This window comes from Solanum stenotomum, chromosome 10, assembly GCF_019186545.1.
Source record: "Solanum stenotomum isolate F172 chromosome 10, ASM1918654v1, whole genome shotgun sequence".
Classification (NCBI taxonomy): domain Eukaryota; kingdom Viridiplantae; phylum Streptophyta; class Magnoliopsida; order Solanales; family Solanaceae; genus Solanum; species Solanum stenotomum.
Genome location: NC_064291.1, coordinates 53154206 through 53176939, shown reverse-complemented (window position 1 = coordinate 53176939; position 22734 = coordinate 53154206). Strand labels below are relative to the sequence as shown.

At 35.1% G+C, this 22734-nt stretch overlaps 5 protein-coding genes across 8 annotated transcripts; 2 read left to right on the top strand and 3 right to left on the bottom strand.

The window, feature by feature from the left end:
* Nucleotides 1-94: 94 nt before the first annotated feature.
* LOC125841884 (VAN3-binding protein-like) lies at nt 95-4093 on the top strand. Its single transcript, XM_049521069.1, has 7 exons — nt 95-248; nt 921-1237; nt 1811-2192; nt 2698-2877; nt 3008-3057; nt 3145-3202; nt 3613-4093. The coding sequence occupies exons 2-7, from the start codon at nt 971-973 to the stop codon at nt 3846-3848; spliced, it is 1173 nt and encodes a 390-aa protein (XP_049377026.1). The 5' UTR covers nt 95-248; nt 921-970; the 3' UTR covers nt 3849-4093.
* A 396-nt stretch (nt 4094-4489) lies between these two features.
* On the bottom strand, nt 4490-8534 carry LOC125841888 (formyltetrahydrofolate deformylase 2, mitochondrial). Its single transcript, XM_049521072.1, has 8 exons — nt 8297-8534; nt 8084-8196; nt 7024-7174; nt 6847-6920; nt 6607-6766; nt 6167-6265; nt 5988-6074; nt 4490-5011 (listed from the first exon to the last, which is right to left on the bottom strand). The coding sequence occupies exons 1-8, from the start codon at nt 8450-8452 to the stop codon at nt 4859-4861; spliced, it is 993 nt and encodes a 330-aa protein (XP_049377029.1). The 5' UTR covers nt 8453-8534; the 3' UTR covers nt 4490-4858.
* Nucleotides 8535-12187: 3653 nt separating this feature from the next.
* On the bottom strand, nt 12188-13560 carry LOC125841834 (uncharacterized). Of its 2 annotated transcripts, none has more exons than XM_049521017.1 (3): nt 13402-13560; nt 13117-13266; nt 12188-12465 (listed from the first exon to the last, which is right to left on the bottom strand). In XM_049521017.1, exons 1-2 carry the CDS (start codon nt 13405-13407, stop codon nt 13117-13119), a joined length of 156 nt encoding a protein of 51 aa, XP_049376974.1. In that variant the 5' UTR covers nt 13408-13560; the 3' UTR covers nt 12188-12465. The 2 variants fall into 2 exon arrangements, with proteins under 2 accessions (XP_049376974.1, XP_049376973.1); XM_049521016.1 differs by having other exon boundaries at nt 13121-13266.
* Nucleotides 13561-14571: 1011 nt separating this feature from the next.
* On the top strand, nt 14572-18718 carry LOC125842099 (FHA domain-containing protein At4g14490-like). 2 transcript variants are annotated; one of them, XM_049521302.1, is made up of 2 exons: nt 14572-16236; nt 17988-18718. In XM_049521302.1, the coding sequence occupies exon 1, from the start codon at nt 14696-14698 to the stop codon at nt 16205-16207; it is 1512 nt and encodes a 503-aa protein (XP_049377259.1). In that variant the 5' UTR covers nt 14572-14695; the 3' UTR covers nt 16208-16236; nt 17988-18718. The 2 variants fall into 2 exon arrangements, with proteins under 2 accessions (XP_049377259.1, XP_049377258.1); XM_049521301.1 differs by having other exon boundaries at nt 18008-18717.
* A 425-nt stretch (nt 18719-19143) lies between these two features.
* LOC125842100 (uncharacterized) lies at nt 19144-22195 on the bottom strand. Of its 2 annotated transcripts, none has more exons than XM_049521303.1 (7): nt 21934-22195; nt 20828-20998; nt 20356-20520; nt 20115-20279; nt 19875-20009; nt 19664-19761; nt 19144-19578 (listed from the first exon to the last, which is right to left on the bottom strand). In XM_049521303.1, exons 1-7 carry the CDS (start codon nt 22108-22110, stop codon nt 19362-19364), a joined length of 1128 nt encoding a protein of 375 aa, XP_049377260.1. In that variant the 5' UTR covers nt 22111-22195; the 3' UTR covers nt 19144-19361. The 2 variants fall into 2 exon arrangements, with proteins under 2 accessions (XP_049377260.1, XP_049377262.1); XM_049521305.1 differs by lacking the exon at nt 21934-22195 and adding an exon at nt 21088-21216.
* Nucleotides 22196-22734: the final 539 nt, after the last annotated feature.

The following is a 22734-nucleotide window of genomic DNA, read 5'->3' as shown; positions in this document are numbered from 1 at the left end:
TTATTATTTAGTTTTTTTATTTAACGAATATTGTGTTGGAATACGTAAATAAATAATTTTTTTATTTTTTATTTTTTCTGTCCTCATGAGACCAAGTGTGCCTATGTTAGCTATCATGTACCTCTGATGTTTGCTTTGTTGTCTCTCCTATATATAAACTCAATCTACTACTAAAGCTGAGACCAAAGTTTTTATGTTCTTTTTTCTTCTAATATTAGTGTGTCTATACAGTCCTCAGATTTGTTAAGGTAAGTCATTTTCTTCCGTTTCTTCACTTCGCGAAAAACGAGAGGTCGATTTAAGATATATAGTTTGTTTGGTAAAATAAAAGTCATTTTTTCAAAAAACTGTGATTATAGATCGAACTTATCTAATTTTTACAGTATTATTGTTGGTTGGTTGTTTACTGCCTAGCTGTACCTAATGTTGTTAACACTACGTTCTTCTCCGCCGCTAAGGAGCGAAAGAATCAAGTTTTTTTTTTATGATAATGTCAAAATATATACTTATTTGTATTTATCTAGTGATCAATCTGCTAGATTCATTGATCCTACTCGATCTTCCTTTTCCGTTTTAATTTGCTAACACTTTGTACATTTATTAATCTTCAAACCCAAAAATTTCATCAAAACACTCTCCGATTTTGATAATAGTATCATAAATTTTTTATATATAGTTTTTTTTTTTTTTTTGGTGAAAATATATTTTTCACGAAAAATGACCTCCATTATACTAAACACACTCATAAAGTCAACACAGTCAAAATGAATGTTTTTTCCTCCTATGTACTAGTGATTTGAGCCGAAAGTAATGTGTCCAGTTGAATCCGCATCTTGAAAAAAAGAAAGAAGCACAATGCATATATATACACTTCACTATTGTCTTACACTTTTTTCTTTTTTTGGTTAATTAATTAACAGGCAAAGTTATTCAAAGGGTGGGATATTAAGAGGTGAAAAACAGAGTTGTTATGGAGGAAAACTATCTTTTGGGATGGAAGAAGAATAATGATTCAGATAATTGGCTTATGAGTGTTGAAGAAGATGAAGAAATGGATGTAGAATTACCTTCTGTTCATCAACCACAAACACCAATGGAACCAATGGATTTTTTATCAAGATCATGGAGTCTCTCTGCTTCTGAATTATCAAAAGCTCTTGCTAAAAATCAGAAACACTATAGTTTTGAAAGGAAATTTAGTGTGATTAATGAATCAGTTTCCCCTCCTCCACAACTAGTAAGTTTTCCTTAAAATCATTTTGTTTGCATGGTTTACAATTTTTTGAATTTCTTGAGTCTTGAACTTGGTGAAGATATTAGAGATGTTTGAGGCCTTTTAAGTTTTGGAAGTTAAGAATAAAAAGGGGTAGATAGTCTACCCTGACACAAATATTAGTAGTTGCTTCTATGGCTCGAACCAATGACCTATAGGTCATATGAAGACAACTTTAGCTATGCTCCAAAGCTCCCTTTCTTTTGAATTCAATAATTAAGGTCTTGTTTGGTCATAGATTTTGTAGTTGAAACTTGAAAATTTGAGTTTTTGAAGTTGTGATTTTTGGAATTTGAATTTGTGTTTGGACATGCATCTTACTTGAAAGAAATTTGAAGTTTTGTGAGTGGAAGTCTGAAAAACAACTCCAATACTCGCTCAGACCCGTTACTTGAAAATATTTGAAGCTCAGATTATCATTTTTCTCTATTGTAATAAAATATATAGTTAAGTTTCCATCCACAATATTCCAATTCAAAGGAGTTGAAAAAAATTCAACCTGTCAATTATTTTTCTGAGTGATAGATTTTCTTGCAGCCAGAGACCAAGATGTTGAATTCACAAAACGGGCGAAAGCCTGGAGGGATTGGAAGGTGGTTCCATCATAAGGATTCTAACAATAGCTCAGTCAAGAAGAAAGAAAAGGCGCGCCTAGAAAACGCGCATATGCACACAGTCCTGTCCATAGCAGGACTAGCTGCAGCAATGGCTGCTGCTGCAGCAGCAGAGAACTCAAACGGTTCGAGTTCAAAGATGAGCATGGCTTTAGCATCAGCTACTGAACTCTTGGCCTCACATTGCCTTGAAATGGCTGAATCAGCCGGGGCGGATCATGATCGTGTAGCCTCAGTTGTTAGATCAGCTGTAGACATACATAGTGCTAGTGATCTTGTGACACTAACAGCCGCAGCTGCCACAGGTACTTATTTAGTCACTTACTGTCAAATAACAACGTCGTTGTATGAATATTTTTTGGCTGCTATAGCAAAATGTTGTTATAGAGAACGGATATAATATAACATAACATGAAAATCGGTTCCAAAGAACACTTGGATGTTATTGTGAAATGTTATTATAGAGAGATTTGGCTGTACTATGTTAAATATTTATATATCAGTACAAACTATAGAAAACTTCTAGTGCTACAGAAACTAAATAGGCGTCTGGCATAGGATTTGGGAGTCTGATTTCAAGTTTTGACTTCAAATCAGTGATTTGAAATCATGTCCAAACGGCCCTAAGTTTTTATAATATTGAAATGAGACGGACTTAAATGAGTGACATGAACAGTAAGGATTTATGTAGTCAGTCCCAACTTGTTTGGAACTGAAACGTAGTTGTTGTGGTATTGTGTTCTTGTAAATGGATTTGAGATACTTATATACATGATTACTAACAGTAGCCATTTTGCTATTAATGAAAAGCTTTGAGAGGAGAAGCAGCTCTTAAGTCAAGATTACCAAAAGAAGCAAAGAGGAATGCATCAATAAGTCCTTGTGACAGAAGCATGGTGGAAGCTCAAAGTTTTGCTGCTGTTTTCCCTAATGACATGGATGAACATGATTCTCCGTTTGCGGGTGAATTGCTACATCTCACAAGAAAAGGTGAATACTGATTTATATGCAAGAACTGTTTTTAGTATACATTTTGTTATTACACAATATGTTCAACAAAAGATCATTCAATTTTCTTCTGTTGCTGATTCTACTTGCTGTTGTTTTTCTGGATTCTTAGGTCTGCAACGATGGAAGCGCGTTTCTGTTTATATAAACAAGAAATCTCAGGTCTGTTAATAGGCTTTCAAGATCTTGAGATACCATAAAATTCACAAACCTAAATGGAAGTACTAACTTCTGTGGATCAATTTACAGGTTGTGATCAAGTTGAAGAGTAAACATGTTGGTGGAGCTTTTTCTAAGAATAACAAATGTAAGCTCTCCCCTATAGTGTCATTGTTTTCAATTTTTTCATTTCCCTTGATAGATTTGTTCAATAAGCGATGTACTTCATTCAGAGGCGAATCCAGAATTTTAACTTGATGAGTTCAACATTTAAGACACTTCAGTGACTTTTCACATACATTCAACCCTCTCTATAACAAAGTCATTAGTCCAGATATTTTTTAACTACTATAGCGAGATGCTATTTTAGAGAATATATAATATAACATAATAAGAAAGTCGGTTGCCAAGAAAACTTGTCCGTTATAGTGAAGTGAAAGATGATTGTTATAGAGAAGTCTGCTATATGTATTTATGCTCTCTCCCTCATCAACAAAAATATCGGGTTCAGATGAACTCATGTTGCATCCGCCTCTAACTCCCTTCATTGTGCAACAGGTGTTGTATATGAAGTATGTGATGAAAGTGAACCATGGCTATTCAACAAAGAGATAGAAAGCCTAGATTTGTACCTTAGAGTAAAGACAGCTCAGGGTCTTCTAGAGTTCAAGTGCAAGAACAAAAGCCATAAACAAAAATGGGTTGATGGAATTCAGAAGCTTCTAGATAAAACCAGTTTATATGAAGATACTGAGGGCTCAACGACAATGTTGAAAATCAACAAGAGCTTTTAGACTAACTTAGTTTTTCATTTTTTGTGTTATTTTTATGTATAAAAATGTTTGAGATAGTTCTTGGTTTGTCTGTTTTATGATACCTCAGATGTAAGTTGTACTTACTAATTGGAGAGACTAAAATCTTCAATAAGAACTTAGTATCTAAAATATTGGCAGTGTGAGACAGATCTTGTTTGTAAGAATTTTGTAAATTCACGTAAGAACTCATTTTTCCCAACTAGCTAAATATAATGGAATTTTGTAAGAAAGAACTCATTCTCCTGGACATTTTCTTGTTTATATTTCATTCACCCTCCCCACCTCCTTATCTAATTAAATAATAGTACTATAGTTCGTAACAGTATCTACTTGGACACTGTAGTAAAAGTGTGTTGAAACAAGAACAAACAAGGATAACCATCTGAGGTGTAATCTAAATCCACCTTAAAAACAAGGTGAAAATTTGACCTTAAAAGGAGTTCGAAATTCATCATCTTAGAGTCATAAACTAACATAATTCAAATGGCATACACTAATATAGTTTGAGCCCTGGAAATGGAGAAATCCTAATAGCACGGAAATTTGGATTAATCGAGTCAGTGGGCATCAGATACCACCAGATGATTAGTACCCAAAAACATTATTCAAATGACAAAAGGTTTAAAAGTTCTATAACCATTGAAAGCAGCTTTGAGGCACTTTTGATATTAAAGAACAGAATTTGGAACTTGTACAAATATCTGCTGCATGTGATAAGAGGGAAAAAGATATCAAGACAGCATCTTAAATCTTCGAATTTTACAACATGAATTCAGATGAAACCTCTTTATTTCTCTTTCATTTTTTCCACAATTTCCTTTGTCTGGTAGTTTTACTAAGAACAAGTCACCTTCTCTGTTTTTACTTCTCAGAGTGGCCTGTGTGGAAGTTTTACTTGGATAATTGAGTGATAACGATGATATCCATTATCACCGAATGATGGACAGAATAGAAAGAGATTGATGCAGCTATCACAGCTTCCTTTCTAATCAGGACCTAAAAACAACAGTCTTGTTCGCCTCATATGGAAAAATACGCAGCTCACAGTATGATTTGATTGCTTTTGCTAGACACCTTTTCTCAACATCCTCAGACTTTAGTATAAAAGTCCGCAAATTATCTCTATGAGAAACTCTTTCAACCTGCAAGATCAAAAGCTTGCAACAGTAACATCTGGGAGTGCAAATTCTTGATGATAGTCAGAACCTACTAGAAAGATAGCCAGTCTCCCAAAGATACTTCAAGGCTAGTGATTGTACATTTGAAGAATAAATTAGAAGGTTGAAACTATAAATACAAGGTGAGATGGTGAAAACTTGCATGAAGAAGGAAACAATTAAGTACATGTAAGGAATTATAAAATAACATGGAGAAACAAAAACTGGAGGAAAAAAGCCATGCATAAACAAGAGAGGAAAAGCAAAGGATCAAAATAACAAGAATAGAATCAATCAACAGGAATGACATGTTGTTTGGGCCTGAGGCCTAGAACTTGTTGGTGTTGACAGGAATAACATGTTGCCTTCAGATCGCAATTTAACCTAGTAAAACCACTAAGTTATGCATAATATCATTGCACGAGATAAGAAATCATTTCTTTGTGGAAATGGACTACCATATATTTTACAATGCATACTTGTGTCTTGGTGCAGGTTACACCATCTGCCCTATTAAAACAGTTTTTGACATAGGGCTTCTAAACCTTGTCGGTGCAATTGGATTGGAAATTAAAGAATTAATAAATGACCACGTTTAAATTGGGAATGTGAACTGAGGTGCAATTCTTTGGTAAATGATAGCTTATAATATTTGGTGGGGAAAGCTGGTCCAGTAAAACCAGCCTATTGGAAAACCAATTCTTATGTCAAACTAAATATTTGTACGTACAACCTCACAACTACAAGAATATGTCAAATATTTTGCAAAACACTTCTATCATAGAATGTTGGAAGGAGGCAGAATACCTTTAGCTTCACAAGTAAAAGCACTGAAAAGGTAATAAAGATTAAAGTCATCACCACTTTTAAGGATTATTACCAAGCAGTTTAATTTGTAAAACAAACACAAGACGCTTTAAAAATGACATAAATACCATGATTCAAACATGAAAACTATTACCAGTTGCTCAATGATTGGACCTGAATCTAGTTCTTCACTAACGAAGTGAGTTGTCGCCCCAATCAACTTAACGCCAGCATCAAAAGCCTAGCAACAGATAAATACATCTTATAAAGCTATAATTCCATAGAGGGAAACAGGAAAATGGCCACTTGAAGAAATGGAGACAGGAAAGGAACCTGCTTAGATGGATTACTACCCTTGAACGATGGCAACAAGCCATGGTGAATATTAATGATATCTTTCTTATAGCTTTTTAAGAAGTCTCCAGATAATACCTGCATAAAATCACTGCAGATTTGTATTATACAGACGCAACTTAAGGGTCCAAGTACAAGGTCTAATAGTGCATGTAATAAAAAATCAGATAACAAAAATTGTTTAGACCATAAAAAAAGCAATCTAGAACATGCTGCATGATAAACAGTTGTTTCTCTGTAAGAGAGGTGCATGTCATGGCAAATCAGACAAAGGACTACTTAAAATCAATTAGTTTGGACAATAGAAAAATGATCCAGAACATATTTCATGATAAAGAACTTTCCCATTTGACCAGATCAACATTTATTTCAATGTAAGAGAAAACAAGATTAACAGTTATGTCTCGTGCGTTCATTACCTGCATGTATCTAGCAAGAACCAAAAAGTCAGTATCCCCAACTATATCCAAGATTTCTTCTTCTCTTTTATTCTCCTTAGTCGTTGGCAAATAATAGTATGGAATCCCATGTCTCTCAAGAAACCGGATCACATGAGTGTTTGGACCTCGTTCATGGTTGCTGATGGAAAAGCATATGAAAGCATAAACAATCCTTACAATGACAATGAATCACTAAAATGAAGAAATTTCATACTTTACCTTATTACAGAAGTTATGTGAATAGGAAACCGCCCATCCTGCCAACCATGCAACAAGTCCACAAGACAGTGCTCCTGCACCAAAATTGTGACTATTTGTGTGAGTACTATCAAAAAGGTCTAAATAATTCAACTTGATTACAGTTTAAACAGCTCTGATGAGTTTAAAAATCAATACCTGCTTTGAAGCTAGAATTGAAATCTTATATTTGGGATCAATATCAGGCACCCGAACGACAGACTTCATTGCATTGAACTTTTTAGATAGATTAGAGAAGTCTGCATCCATTTGCTCTCGTGGCCATTTAGCAGGGTCAAAGAGAAACTCGCTGTAATTTGCACCAAGAATTAGTTTCTCTAATTGTTGTACTTACTTCCAGAAAAAAGAAGGAAAACAAGGGCGGAGACAACTGACTAATTACATCAGAACAGAAAATATATGTTCATAATATCGTTGGGAAACGAGCAATTGCCTTGTAAATCGAAGGAGTAAACAATTATCAATGCAATTTATATGCTTTTTGCAGATATGGTGCACTTCAGCAATTAATCTAACCACCAATACTTAGCATACACGTTAGCCTTTTAAAACTCCATCCCCACACATACCTACAAGCTCATGTGTGTTCCTTCCCATTTTGTTTCCTTGGTGGTTCGTTCCAAACTTTATGGTTGGAGGAGAACACTAGGCTAGCTATCTCTTGTCCTAAAGGCACAATATTGTTTTTCAACTTACCTAAAGAAGGAATGATTCAAAAAGGCACATCAACCATTCTATCAGGTACCTGCTACTGCCTACCAGCACGAGTACCAGATAACTCTCCCCACAACAGCTTACACAAATGAGAACAAATCACCTAACATTATTTGTCTCTACTAAGATTTCAACTAAGGGCTCCAAGATTTTCACCCCTAAACCAGGGCAATAGGTTTCAACTCTTTGACACTTAAAACTTTCTAATGCTCTCAAGCAAATTTAATCTCTCCTATGAAAGAAATGTCATAGTCATTACAACAGATTCTATCAACAATTCATGAGATATCCATCAATTAATTATGTATCAACTCCTAACTAGTTGAGCTCAACTATACAAATCTCCTATATCCTTCCATTCTATTCAAACTCATTTCATATCTAATGTACACGCAAACTGGCTCGTACACCACAATTATAAAATAAAAACTACCAACACAACTTTTAAAATAAAAAATAAAAATAAAAAATAAAAAAAATTAACCTTCTGGAGTAAAAAACATGATTGTCATCTGGAACAAAAATATCAGCACCGAGAATATTTCCTTCCCTTGATGCTATGCAATCCGATAGTTTTGCAAGGATTCCAACCACATCCTATTCATAATTTAGTCGCATTTCATTTTCCATAAACGAGATTAAAAACTGATAACTCGATCTCAATAATCTCATTCAAATGTACAAAAAATTGACTTACTGGGCAATGAAATTGATGAATGCCATGAACCAAGGAGCTTGAGGTGGGTTGAGAAATGGACCCATAATGATTTTGTGTAATTTTGAAGGACCTATTCGCAAATTGAGAAACTTGAAAACGAGAGCTTGGGGAATTTACTCTACGGAGGAAGTTCATCTTCCTCTCCCCCAACTCCTTTCGGTGTTTTACCTCCTTTTTGTTTTTGGTTTGCCAACCAATTCTCTGTGTCTTCAAAACTAAAATATATATATTCCGCAAATTATCACTTTCTGTTTTGGCATAAAGGTGAGGTGAATTTTCGAAGATAAAAGTATTGAAAACATTCCTAATGAATTATTAGTTTGATTCTCAAATTATTATTAGTGTTAAAAATACTCATTAACTTGACTAAGTGAAATAAAATACACACCTTATCTTGCAACACAGGTGAAATACACCCCTAAATTCTCATCAAATTTAAGAGTGTTTTCAATGCTTCTCTCCACTTTTTATCAAGAATCTCATGCTCCTACTAGAGTTAGAAACCACTTGTTATATCATGTGATAGATCAGAGGGTATCTAAATTTAGCTAGTCAAGTAGATGAGTGTTTTTAAAACTGTCGATAATTCACGGATGAAACTAATAATTTGTGTCAAGTTCAAGGGCGTTTTCAATTTTCTCTCAATTTTAACCCACACTTGTTGTATAAGATAATATATAAATTACCTCATAATTTATACTTACATTAATTATACGAATTTCTAAATTGTAAATTAAATAGTATTTAATTTTATACATGAATAACTTAGAAAAGTTATGTGATTTTCTAAATTAAAAATTAAATATTATTTAATTCTATACATTAGGAGTAATTTACTTCCTAACTAACTACTAAATGTCGTATAGCTTATGCAAAAATTAAACTTTATTGCCATTTGCAACTAGTAAATTAAACTAGTAGGATAAGTTAGTCCTCCAACCACAAAGTCCAAATAACTTAAGTGGCTTTGCTAATGGAAGATCACTTTTGTGTAATCAAATGTGTTTATTTGTTGGGAGAGTCTAGAAAATGCCAAATAAATAAATAAGTAAAGATCTCCACATTATCAGTTATCACATAACCAAAACTTCTTGGATTTTGCATACTTGTATATAGTGGATAACAAGTTCAAGTTTCCAGCAGCCCTGCTAGCAACTCTTTGCCTATCTAGTTGCTCCATCAGGAAGTTCAGACTCATGTAAAGGCTAAAAAAGGCGCTAAACCTTCCGTTCATGTAAATATATACTCATAATAAGTAAGGAATGAACAACAGACATGTTGTATCCATCACCACTCTCTTTTTCAAGCTTACCTTTCTGGTAAAAATGAGCAACAAATGCCTATCAAGTAAAGGCATGACACAAGCACTGAAGCACATCGACATTCTAGCAGTAAGCTTCAACAGATTAAGCCATGAGAAACTAGATTGGTCTCAACTTTCATAGTCACTTCATTGAAGATTCAACACATCACAAGGAACTCGTTTTCAAGGAATACACTACATTGTCCCTCGAATTGAAGAATCTTGAGTTCTTTTGATACCATCAGGTGGAGAAACTGATTCACCCACCACCAATGTGCTCCGTTGTCTTTGCAAGATCTGAGGTGGTTTTCCGCCAAGAAAGCTTAAAAGTTACTACTACAACCAATCAGCAGGCAGAAGTGTCCCTGAACAACATAATCGAATACTAGGGAAGATTCTTTACCATTTTCAAAAAAAGCATGTAGAGGTGCTGCATTTCTTGTATCTCTCAAAAAATAGTAATTTGATTCCCAAAGAGCAAATTTAAGCAACCAACATAATGAACTAGTTATAAAGGTTATGAACTTCTTTCTTAAAGACACTACCTACAGTTTTACCAGTTCAAAATACAACTTTTTGTTCACCAAGCACAATTTTGATAACACTTGTTCCTAGCAACTATATCTATAACAATTACTCAAATGTTTTGGTAAACCATAAATTTTGGGGAAACTGAACCCAATTACAATATCATCACAATCACATTGGGAAATGAGGAGCCTGTAAGCACAGTGAACAATCCGTCTTGAAATCAAAATATATACTATTACATGAGGAACGAGGAAAAAATCAGCAAAAGTAGTAAATTTAGCTACGAGACAAATGCTGTAAATCCTATTTGTTAGAAATCAACAGAATCACAAGAGGACACACACCACTTATCAATAAAGCTAAGTAAATAAGCAATCAAGTATATACCATAAATCTCATTAGTTAATAATGCATTGCCCAGGACACAGATCACAGTGCCTAATGAAGTCTACTGTTCAAAAAGAAGAATCAAGATACTACAGATGCTAAGTTATGAAAAAGAGACGGCATGGAAAAATTAACTGCAATTTGTCAGTACCACATCGATTCTAATCAAGACATTCTTGCTTGTCTAGTTAGTAGTTGCTCCATTAGTGAGTTCAAATTCATGCATGGACTAAAAGAGGCACTAAATGTAAATATGTAATACACAAGACATGAACAATAGACATGTCCTATCCACTCCTCGCCTTTTCAAGCCAAATATGTTTACCTTTTTGACAAAGATGAACAAATTATTATCTATCAACAAGTTACAACATGACACCAGCACAAAAGCACATCTACACTATAGCGGTTAGCTTCATCAGATTAAGCCTGGAGAAAGTAACTAGTTTCATGCGCACAATCTTGAGTTCTTTTGATACCATAGGGCGGAGAAACTGACTTACCCACCACCATGTGCTTAGTTGTAATCGCAGGATCTGAGGTGGTTGGCTAAGTCACAATGTTGGCGGGCTCATACAGGGGCATAATAAATAGTGATTTCTCTAGAAAAGATGTTCAATACCTACAAAAAATCCTGAGGAATTGCTAGTACAACCAATCAGAAGGAGACGTGCCCCTGGAACATAATCACTTGGGAACAAACTGTAGAAGGGCCGCATCTAGCCATCTCTTGTATTGAAGATAGCAATTTAAGCAACAAAGTAATGAACTAGTTTGTTTGTTTTTCTGTAAAGGAAAGTAATGAACTAGTTATCAGAATTATGAACTTCTATCCTAAGAAACTACAGTTCAATAGAAGTTTTACCAGCTCATTTAAGAATCTACAACATTTCATTAACAGTAACATGACTAGTGAAACACCAAGTACAATGTCAACCATACTTCTTCCTAGAAATTGTACCCAAAAGACTTGGTAATCTATTGCGATTACTCAAGGTTGGTGGTAAAAGAAAAAGTTCTGTGGAAAGTAAACCCAATTGCAGTATCATCCTCACGTGGGAGATGAGGAAGGATAGGAACCTATCAGCACAGCTAATAACCCTTCTTGAAGCTAAAAACATCACAATAACACAATGAACGATGAACACATTAGCAAAGCTAAGTAAATTAGCTATGAGACCTATGCTGTAAATCCAGTTCATAGAAATCATCAGAATCACAAGAGCCACGAACCACTTATCAGTAAAGCGAAGTGAATTAGAAATTGAGTCTACGCATAAGTCCCATTAGTTAGAAACACATCTCCCAAGATGCAGATCACATTGCCAATTGAAGTCTTCTGCTCAAAAAGAACAATCAAGAAAACACAGATGCTAAATATTGAAAAAGAGATGAGACATGAAAAAATTTACTGCAATTTGTCAGTACCACATCAATTCTAATTAATCCACATCCCACAACTTGGGCATCTCTGCATCCTCTTGGTCATACAGCCACATCAAGAAAAACAATAATTCTCATGAAATATATCAGTGCAAGCTTATACCGTACTATTTGATCAACAAATATACTTCTACTTAAGCACAACAAGACAACATAGCTTGCATTCTAGGCAAAGAAATTCAAGAAAAAAAATCAACCATATATGAAATAATAATAATACAGCGGTAGTGGGTTTTCTTTCTATTGAACTTGTGATTACCAAGCTAAACTATATCCTTGTGAGGAGAGCACGGTCTAATCTCTGGGAAACAAAAATCCTAAAGTTTAGTAAAAATTAACAATATAGTTCAAGAGATCTCAATCCAAATAAGAAAGTTAATGCATTTACAACAATTCGAGTTGCTGCCTCTGCTCTTCTCCTTGTTTCTCTTTTCCAAAAGCTCATTCTGAGTATGCCTCCATAATCTATATAAGAACCTTATTCCTGAAAATAAAAACCATAATTTCATCTAAGCATCACCCAACTGAAACACCATATAATCCAAACAAGCATCATTAAAGAACAAATATTTCCGTCACATTGATTAAACCAATTGTTTCAACCAATCAATTAACTCTACGTCAATTGCAAACTACTCAGGTAGATCATATAAATTCTCAAAATTCAGGTCCATCTAACTTTCAGATTATAGACTTTGTCTTTTTTTTTTTATGAATGTGGTGTCTCGGCAAGCTTTAGCTAACCTTGACTAATCCTGCCACCTCCTACCAGCAACACCAACGCTAGTACAAATGGGAAGAATTGCCTTGAGCTTTTGTCTCTAACCTGAGATCTCATGATTCTCAACCACTTCATTGACCACTAGACCACACTTCGGGTACTTCTCTAAAACATAGAGAATTTAAGTGCACACACCATATAATGTGATTCATCGATATACAAGTTCCATTAATGTGCTTAATTAAAACACTTAAAAAACAATGAGAAACTAGAAACTCATATTAAAAACAACAACTATGCCTCAGTCCCAAACAAGTTTGGAATAAATCCTCGCTTCTCCTCCAATTAAACTCAACTTGTAATGATTATCAGAAATTAATAAAACACTTAAAATGAAAAGAGAAAGGCAGATACCTACGTCTGTTTAGAGTAAGAAGAAGAGGAAGGAACACGCTTGTTCCTAAACATCATATAAGCAAGAGGCAATACAACGCCGATCATCATTACAGCTGCTCCCATCATGTACCTCATTGGGCTCGGCGCTGCCACTTCTATCACTGTCATCTGCACAAAATTCAATCACAGAAACAATCAATCATCAACACATTTCAAAATCATAGCTTCAAATTGTTTCATACATTTACCTAATCGGATCAAAACACAGAATTGAGAAAGCAGAATCGGAAAAAATGTACTTACGGGCATTGTTGATTGGGGTTTATGCAGCAAAAATACGATCAGATCGAACTTCTGTAGAGGTTCTAGACTACTACTGAAGATTTGATCTGGAGAAAATTTTGCCCTTTTATCTCTTTTTGCGTTAATTACACTTCTTGCCCCTATGTTTTGTCATAATGAGAGTTTTAAACCTATATGATTTTCAGGTATCAAGTTGGTCTCCTAACTTTTAAAATTTTTACGATCCATCCAGATTTTAAATGATAATTTGAATTGTATTTTTCAGATAGACATCGATATTATTTAGTTATAAATTTAAAAATAAGGTATTAAAGTTGACGTTGAGAGCACAATATTTGGAATTTTGAGAGTGATATGAAAGTTCAATTTTTATTTTATTTTGATTTTTGTTTTTTCACTTGGTGTTTACTATCAGTATTGAAGTTTAATTAATTTGAATTTGTGTCGCGTAGGGTCTCATTCTGGGAAAACACTCTATATCAATAATTTTTCATACATAGAGGCTAGAGTTCGAATCTCAGATCTAATTATGAAAGAAATAACTCTCTCCATTACACCTAAGGTTGTTCAAAATGAATTGAACTCAATAATTTGAACCGAAAAAGTTTTTGTATTATTGATAATGGTTATTGATTTAGCGATTTCGGTAAACAGTTTTAATTTATTTATATTGAGTTATCGATTTCTCATGTTTTGAGGTTTTTTTTTAAATAAATTAACCGATAACTCGATAGTAAATTAAAAAACTATATTTATATCATTCGGTATATAAAGTCAGGATTTCGTTTTATAATTTCATTTCTAATTGTCTCAAACTTTCGATTATTCTACAAGGCGTTAGTGTGTGCTTTTGAGAAAGATGCAATCTTCAACATGTGCATGATTCATTTGGTTTATCATCTTGTTTTTAAGTGATCTTTAATAATTCTTTTGTAGGTGAAATCTTAACGATTAAATCGATAACTGAACTGATAACGTCAACAAATCAATAATCAATAAACTGATATCTTAATAACTCTATATTGATTTAGTATAATACAAACCGACAACCAATACGCGAATGGGTCGATACACAACCTAACTGCACCACATCCATTGGCGGTGAAAGTTCCAAAAAGACTACGTTTGTTAGGGGTATACTTCTCTTTTTCACCCCCAATTCATTTTCTTTTCATTTTCACCCCAATATTTTATTTCCCTCTTAAAGCAGAATTTGAAATCCTTCAGTTCTGCAACAAACTATCAAGCTCTATTCTTCCCTTCCTCCCACCTCCAATTCGTCCGTAGCACAGAAATGGAAGTACGAGAAGGGACACTGCTACACTTAATTATGGAGAAAGGTCCTCTTTCGGGTCAAAATCTGGTGTATAAACCCGGTTCAAAGATCCAGATTGGTCGGGGTGTCCGTGGCAACACACTTCCTATCAAAGACGAAGGCATCTCTTCTAAACACCTCCGTATTCAGTTTGAATCCGGGTTCTGGGTTATCAATGACCTCGGATCTTCTAACGGTACGTTTCTCAACACTATTGCAATTGACCCATCTCGACCCACTAAACTTACCGACGGCGATATTATAAAAATTGGCGAAGAAACGTCCATTAAGGTCAAAATTGAAGCAATGGAAGTTCATCCGGTGGAAGAAATCGAGGCTAAGGGTAAAAATACCCGACGGAACACGAGGCGTGTTAAGGGATTGGGGTTGATTGATGAAAATCGCGAATTAGGTCTTGGAAACGGAGAAAAAGGAAATGTGGGTGTGGGTTCCAAAAGAGCGACGAGGAGTTCTAGGAATGTGAAAAATGAAGCTGGAAATGTAGATGAAGTTGAGAACTTTACTGCAATTGGAGCTGAGAAAGAGGGGAAAGGGAATCCGAGGAGGACTCGGGGTTCTAGTAAAGTGGAGAGTGTGAAAACTGGGGTTGATAGTGTGAAGGAAGCTGAGAATACTGATTTAGTTGATGTTGAAAGAGAGACTAAACAGGGTCGGGGGAGGCCTAGGGGTTCTAAGAAAGCTGACAGTGTTAAAGACGGGGATACTGTGGAGGAAACTGAAAGTCCTGCTGTAGTTGAAGCAGAGCGACAGAGGAAACCTAGTCCGAGGAGGACTAGGGGTTCTAGGAAAGTGGGGAATGATGCTGAGGATACTGACAGTCTTGCTATAGCTGGTGCAGATAGAGAGAAGAAACCGAGTCCTAGGAGGACTAGGGGTTCTAAGAAAGCACAGAATGTTAAATGGACTGATAGTGTGGAGGAAGCTAAGAATTCTGTAGCCATTGGTGTAGATAAAGAGAAGAAAGTGTGTTCAAGGAGGACTAGGGATTCAAGGAAGGAGGAAGATGTGGAAAATCTCCATCAAAAAGAAAATGTAAACATGGAATTGAAGCAACATGTCAAGGGGAAGGGAAGCACTGCAAGTATAGTTCACTCTGAGGAAGATGAGGTGATGGAGAAGTTAGAAAGAGACCAAAAAGATTGTCAAGAAGCAGTTGAGAGCAATGCCAATGTGGGAGTAGAAAGAAATATGCCCGAGGTGGTTGAAGCAGAACTTGGAAGGGACGGTTGCGAGGGGTTAGTTAGTAATGTTGGCGCAAGCATGAGTGAAGTCCAAATGGAGGAGGAGGTGGATTTAGAGAAAATGACACTTGGAGAGTGGTTGGATTGTTTGGAGATTTATTTGCCAAAACAAATAATTGATGCCACTGAGGAGATGATTTTAGGTATGAAACAGAAAACAGAGAAATATCAGGAGTTCATGTTGCAGCAGAAGAATGCAAAGGATTGTGATGGAATACCGAAGGGTTAGACTGACTCAGTATGAGGTTACATTCTTAGGTAGTTTTCTTTTGCATTGCTTTTTTTATCAGGGTAATTCATTTTTTAGACATACTTGAGTTCTTATTTGAATAAATGCTACTCTATTGTATCTGTGTACAGTGAGCCCTTGTTTACATACGACAACTGAAAGATTCTCATTTAGTTGAAGTAATCTAAGATGTTGATAGCAGAACAATTATTCTGTAATGTTAGATTGTCAGTGATGAATCTGATTCATATATATGCAATGTCCAGAGATTTAGTCTGAAGCTCAATGACTTCTCAAGTCTGAAGCAAGGATACTTATCACTGGAGTTATATTAATGCAGTTTGGTAGACCACAAAGGTTCAAAACAATGTCTTGTGGGGAACCAAAAGTGGGATACTGACCTGTTATTTCCAATTCTAATATAATACAGAATAGATAGGCATTAGCATTTGCAGTTAGTAACTGCATATTAGTTGTAACATTCAGACTAGATGGTGGAAGTGGAAGTGTGGAACATGTTTTACTACCATACAATAAGCTTAAGTATATTATATGGTCGAGAGTTTAACAGAATTTCTAGATAAGAGCTGTAGAAGGATACATCGAGATTGTTGTTTGCTGCATCTATGGAGGCCTGTCATTTAGTTTATGTACCAGCCATTTATCATATAGTTTGTTCTCTGGAACTATAGGCTTTTTTTGCTGTGTCAAGAAAAAATGGGTTGTTGACTCAGAAAACTGATAAAGGGGGGCATCCTCTGAAGATAAAATTCCCTATTTAGACAAAATGATCTTGAGATTTATAGACTTTACTAAGCATCTGCTGACATATTGAGTTGAGGTTTGAATTTGTTATTGCTAATTGTCTGGCGGTTGATCCTTGTGGAAGTAGCATCTACCATTGGCTACTGTTCCGTGTTTGGTGAAAGAAAAGAATGGCAGTATCATTCTTCAGGATAATGGAATATTTGAAATTGGTATTTGCTCTAGATTAGGCTGTTCCCTATAAATATATACCATTTGCCTCAATGTTTCGGTGGTTGTCGGTTGTTGCATTAGCACCTGCAGTAACTGCATAAGTATTAGTTTTAACTTTCAGAACTAGATTGTGGAATAGGTTTTACTTCCATACTGTAAGCTTAAGTAAAATATTATATGGTCAAGAATTATGGCGGAGAGTTTCTAATGATGGGCTGTAGAACAATACATTAAGATTGGCAAGATCGGCGCAAGCTGGCTGGGACACCACCATTATTTAAAAAAATGAAAAAAGAAAAGATGCATCAGGACTTCTGTTTGCTACATCTTTTAATGCATGAAGATACCGTGACAGATTATTTTACATGGAGGGTTGCCCCATTAGCTCTTATGGTGGGTTGTATGGAAAGAGAGAAATAGGAGAGCTTTTGAGGGAATCGAAAATGAGATTGCACATTTAAGAAATAACCTTTTCTTTGATTGCTTTTTGGTAAATTCCTTCATGTATAGATTGGATGTCTTTTGTAAAGAATTGAGTGAGAATCATGATTTGATGTAGGTTCTCTTCTTTTTGGTTTACCTCTTGTATACGACTATATGGGAGATTTCATTCCCATTGTTAATAATATCATTTACCGAATAAAAAATGGATTATCTTATTAGCTACCACTAGTTAATATCTCTGTTTCTCCTTCTTTCTCTACTTCTCTTACATGCATTCCAGATTAGTATTACATGTTGTGAAGTTCTATTTTCTAGTACCCATACCATTTATATATCAGTTTGTTCCCTGAAACTGTAGGTTTTCTTTGCTACTTCCAGAAAAGAGGTCGTGTTGACACAAACAACTGAGATTGGTGGCATCCTCTGAGGATAAAGTACCCTTTTTAGACTAAGTATCTGAGATTCAGACTACAGTAGGCATCTGTTAACATATTCAGTTGGGGTTCGAGCTTCTTTTTGCATATTGTCTGTCTATTGATCCTTGTGGAAGTAGCATTCGCCGTTGGTACAGTTCTGTGGTTTATTAAAGAAAAAGTGCCACTATTAATTCTACAGGATAATATTAGCTCTAAATTAGGATGTTCCACATAATTATGATAAAGTGAAATCACTTTCCTCAATGAATGGATGTCATGCAGAAGGGGATCTCTTTAGGACAAAAAGTTTCCATTGGACGGAGCCTGAGATTCAACAACGTAAAGGTTAGAAGCTGATTTAACAGATGATATTCAATATCAAAAGAGAAATTGGCAGCCGTGAGGAGCAAGCTCGTTATGCCTAAAGAATGAAGTTTGTCCTACAAAGTGAAGGGAGAAGAATGTTATATTTGTGCATGCTCTGGCAGATGAAAGTACACCTAGGCTAAGGCTTCTGATACTAATATTAGTTAGGCTGACCTTGATTTTAGTCTTTGTTGCATATTTCTCTACTTCGACATTGAGCTGCAGTTTGTAACATAACTATTAATGCTTGAGTGTTTTTAGTTGGGCATACCACTCGTTCTAAGAAGATTTATCTTCAGTGTTGATGATGCAGTTTCGAGTTTTATCAGCTTTCTTAAATAATTTCTACTGCTTTAGTTGGGCACAACTTTGCTCACACTTGTAAAATTAACCATATACATACTTCTGAATGGAACATGAACGCCTATTGAATCAGTAAAGGCTGCATTTTATGGGGGACAAAACCATCACTTGTTAATAACAACAACGTGAAAAGCAAAACGAACATAGACTCTACTCAAGGGTGTGACCTAATGGTCAATCAAATGGGTTGAGAACGATGAGGTCTCAATTCAAATTCCAGCAGAGGAGGCAAAAAATGACCAGGTGTTTTGTATCCGTCTGTCCAAGACTTGGTGGATAGGGTTACCTAGTACTTGTGCAAATGGAAGGTAGCAGAGTACCCTGTAAAATTAGTCGAGGTGCTCAAACATTTATCAAAAAACTAAAACGATCATAAACCCTCCCACCACTTGCTTCATTAACTTATTCATTGGCTACCAGATTGATCAAATGCATCAGGGTGCATTTAAAGTCTCTCTACTTTGTGAAATGATTTCTTCAATAATAGTATGATGAATACTGGACAACTCAAGAGTATTTCAAGATCTGGAGACCCTTGTTATTTGTGTTGCTACTACTACATGTTTTCTAATTATAAAGGCTGAAAATCAAGACTTGGTGGATTGAAGAAGCTGTTCATGCATGACTTCCTCAATTGTAACAGATCGTCCTTTCTGAATTGAAAGCTGTGCAGCAACTCCAATGGCTACTGAAACCAATCCATCATGTAAATCAACAGCAGGAGCTTGTTCTCCTTTTGCTCTTACTGCTGACAAAAACTGGAGGTGCTCCAAGTAGCTTGAACCATGATGTAGCCCATCATATCTGTCAAATAAAAATTGATCATTGACATCAAGAAATCATCGCGATATTACAGACTTAGTAGCTCAAGATCAGGCAAATGAATTACTTTATCCGCTTATCTTCAGCTAGTAATGTCTGTACACCGTTTCTTCCTTCAGCTCGTGTCCCCCAACGCACAATGCTCTCAGGCACAAGGGCTTCACCCTGTTAAAAGTGTGATAAAGAACATCAAAGGAGAGTAACGCTACTGTGTTCACGTGAACTAGTAACTCAGGTATAATAGCAAGTTGATAGATACTTATAAGCGGGAGATTTACCTTTCCAGTAACACCTACTACAGATATTTCTTGTTCATTTTTACTTCCTTCAGCAAACATACATAAATCAAGCATACCACGACAACCATTGTCGAATTCCACAATTACATAGGCATTGTCAATTATATCAGGCACCTGAATATCGAAAAGAGAAGCAGTTAAAACCATGATACACAAGACTAGTCTACGGAAATCAGTTTATATCCAATTCAGCTTCTGCAGCTACAGAAATTAAGTTACCCGTCCATCATACACTTCATCTTTGTGATTCAAATCCATTGCTCCAGAAGCCATAACACGAACAGGATTAGCTCCAATGAAAAGCCTCATGAGATCAAAGAAATGACAGCATTTCTCCACCAGAGTACCTCCAGTGTTGCAGTTGAAACGATTCCAATTATCGACCTGTATAAGAAGCATAAGGCATTAGCATTTCTGACTAGGATGGAAACAAAATTTGTTTCACTCAATTATGAATTACCTTAACAAGAAATGGAAATCGATGTTCTCGAATTGACACCATCTTCACTTGTCCTAAAGCTCCTTCTTTAACTATGTCTATCAGTTTAGCAACAGGAGGCATGTATCTGTACTCTAGCCCAACTTGTACCACCATATCGGATCTCGTTTTGGCAGCAGTTATGACCTGATTTTGAGTTCAAGTGATAATAATTGAGTTCTAAATTTAACATGCGTACATATATAACGAATTTCTTAACACAAATACAGTGTTTGAATGGCCAAACACATATTTGAGCTTCTACCTCTGCCCTGGGCAGAGACGGAGCCAGGTAGGACCAAGAGGTTCATCATCTGAATCCCCTTCGGCTGAAAATTACAATGTTTATACATGGTTGAAATTATTTTTTATGCGTTCATAGTAGATACTGGGTCGTGTGTTTACTTCTTCATATTTTGAACCTGTTAGTGAAAATCTTGATTCTGCTACTGACCTTTTTGCAGTCTGAAACATTTGTGCACAAAGGCTTCTCCACCAAAACATGATGGGGTTTTGGGTGATTGATGATATCCATGAGAATTTCATAGTGAGTCATGTTTGGAGTTGAAACTACCACCACATCACATAGCCCACTTTCTAACAACTGTTTGTGCCCTGCATAAACCTTTATGCAAAAAACAAGGAAATATTCATAAAACAGTAACAAATTTTTATAATTCCATAACAGTTTGAGATGTTTTAAGAACCGAATACCGAAATTATGGTATCAAAACTTTCAAATATTGTACCACCATGTCCACCCCTAGTACTGCCCCGTCCATTCTCCAAAATAAACATTTTTAACCATTCAAAACTTCCATTAAACAAACTATAAAAGTTACAAAAGACAGTGGAGATTATTAAAACATCATACAGTTAACAATGTAACAGAACCCTTAAAACAAAATGTAACAGTTCCCTTTTATACTTCCAAACTTTTTAGGAGTTACTTGGTACGGAGAATAAATTATCCCCGAATTAGTATTAATTTATCCTATGGGATAAAATAAAATAATTTTTAGTTTGATAGGATAAGGTAAGATATCCGGTACTTATTAAATTTTGAGATTAGATTTATACTACGTTGTCAATCAAATATAATATAAATTTAATTTCAAATATTTCACTTTATCTTGCGGGTTAATTATCAAACTACCCCTTAGTAAAAATTCAAAAGCCAGAGCATTCACTGTATCTAGACATGTTATGCTAATAGTGTTAACAGTAATGAATTTGGCAAAAATCATGGGAAATAGAGTTTAAATCCACAGTCGCTATCCTTTGGCTGCTTACATGGTAAAACTCCGCTCTTATGCAATAGTCACAAATCACATAGGAGAGAAACGCAAATGACTTCTTCTTATTTGCCTATTGGACGGATCCAATTTTTTTTTGTTTATTCGATTCTACATAGATTATTTATACATATTAAATAAAATGGTTCCGGCCCTGCCTTGGAGGGCAGAGTAACATGAGAAATCACGTATACATAATGCAAGCTGACTCGAAGACCACATAAACTAAGAAAACCATAAATGTGACAAGTGATATAATTCATACCTGGAGAGGCCAATCAAATGAATCTGCTAATTTTTGTGCATATTTTTGTGAAGGAAGATGTGGATCAGAAATGGCAACAACAGAAACTCCTTCAGATTTAAGATGATAAAGATTGATTAAATGCTCTCTTCCCATCATACCAACACCAATTATTCCATATTTCACTATTGCTACCATGGCTGAAAAATCACTTTTTTTTAAATTTTTTTGAGAAAAAATAAAATAAACAGAGCAGCAATGTCTCCACAAATCTATAAGAGGGGCTCTATTTATATAGTATTTGATTTCAATGTAGCTAAAATAAGGTGTTGGCGATTTGGCATTATATTATTAGAAATTAGTATATTTTCTTGATAAAAAGGAAAAAAATAATAAATGAAATAATGATTGTGCAGAAGGTTTTAGAAGTTAGCAAGAAAAATAAAGAGGAATTATGGGTATGTGAATATTATTATTTGAGCGGCTGCGCGACTAAGTATATGTAGGGCCCTGAGATCCCAAGTCAGAATTTGAAGTTTACGGAATTTATATTAATTTATTAAAATAGACAAGTAAAATAATATTAATTTTCAATATAGAAGTCAAGAAAAAAAATAATTTATAAGTATTTGCTTTATCACAATTTGTACTTAATATTATAGTTTCAGCGTGGATGATAAAAAGATGTTTACCTTCTCTGTCTTATATTAGTTGATCACTTTCCTTTTTATACGCATATTAAAAAATCATAAATAAAAAGATGATTTTACTGATTCACCCCTTAAAAATCTTCTAGGAATTTTACAAATAAATGTGAACACT

Excerpts from the sequence above, each read along its gene's own strand:
- LOC125841888 (XM_049521072.1), bottom strand. The coding sequence starts at position 8,452 with ATGAACTTCCTCCGTAGAGTAAATTCCCCAAGCTCTCGTTTTCAAGTT. Across the intron at positions 6,266-6,606 it reads TTCTTGCTAGATACATGCAG|GTATTATCTGGAGACTTCTT; the intron begins GTAATGAACGCA and ends GATTTTATGCAG. Across the intron at positions 5,012-5,987 it reads GTCCAATCATTGAGCAACTG|GTTGAAAGAGTTTCTCATAG; the intron begins GTAATAGTTTTC and ends TTGATCTTGCAG.
- LOC125841884 (XM_049521069.1), top strand. The coding sequence starts at position 971 with ATGGAGGAAAACTATCTTTTGGGATGGAAGAAGAATAATGATTCAGAT. Across the intron at positions 3,058-3,144 it reads ATATAAACAAGAAATCTCAG|GTTGTGATCAAGTTGAAGAG; the intron begins GTCTGTTAATAG and ends ATCAATTTACAG. Across the intron at positions 3,203-3,612 it reads TTTTTCTAAGAATAACAAAT|GTGTTGTATATGAAGTATGT; the intron begins GTAAGCTCTCCC and ends ATTGTGCAACAG.
- LOC125842099 (XM_049521302.1), top strand. The coding sequence starts at position 14,696 with ATGGAAGTACGAGAAGGGACACTGCTACACTTAATTATGGAGAAAGGT.
- LOC125842100 (XM_049521303.1), bottom strand. The coding sequence starts at position 22,110 with ATGGTAGCAATAGTGAAATATGGAATAATTGGTGTTGGTATGATGGGA. Across the intron at positions 20,999-21,933 it reads CATTTGATTGGCCTCTCCAG|GTTTATGCAGGGCACAAACA; the intron begins GTATGAATTATA and ends TTTTGCATAAAG. Across the intron at positions 20,010-20,114 it reads ATGAAGTGTATGATGGACGG|GTGCCTGATATAATTGACAA; the intron begins GTAACTTAATTT and ends TTCGATATTCAG.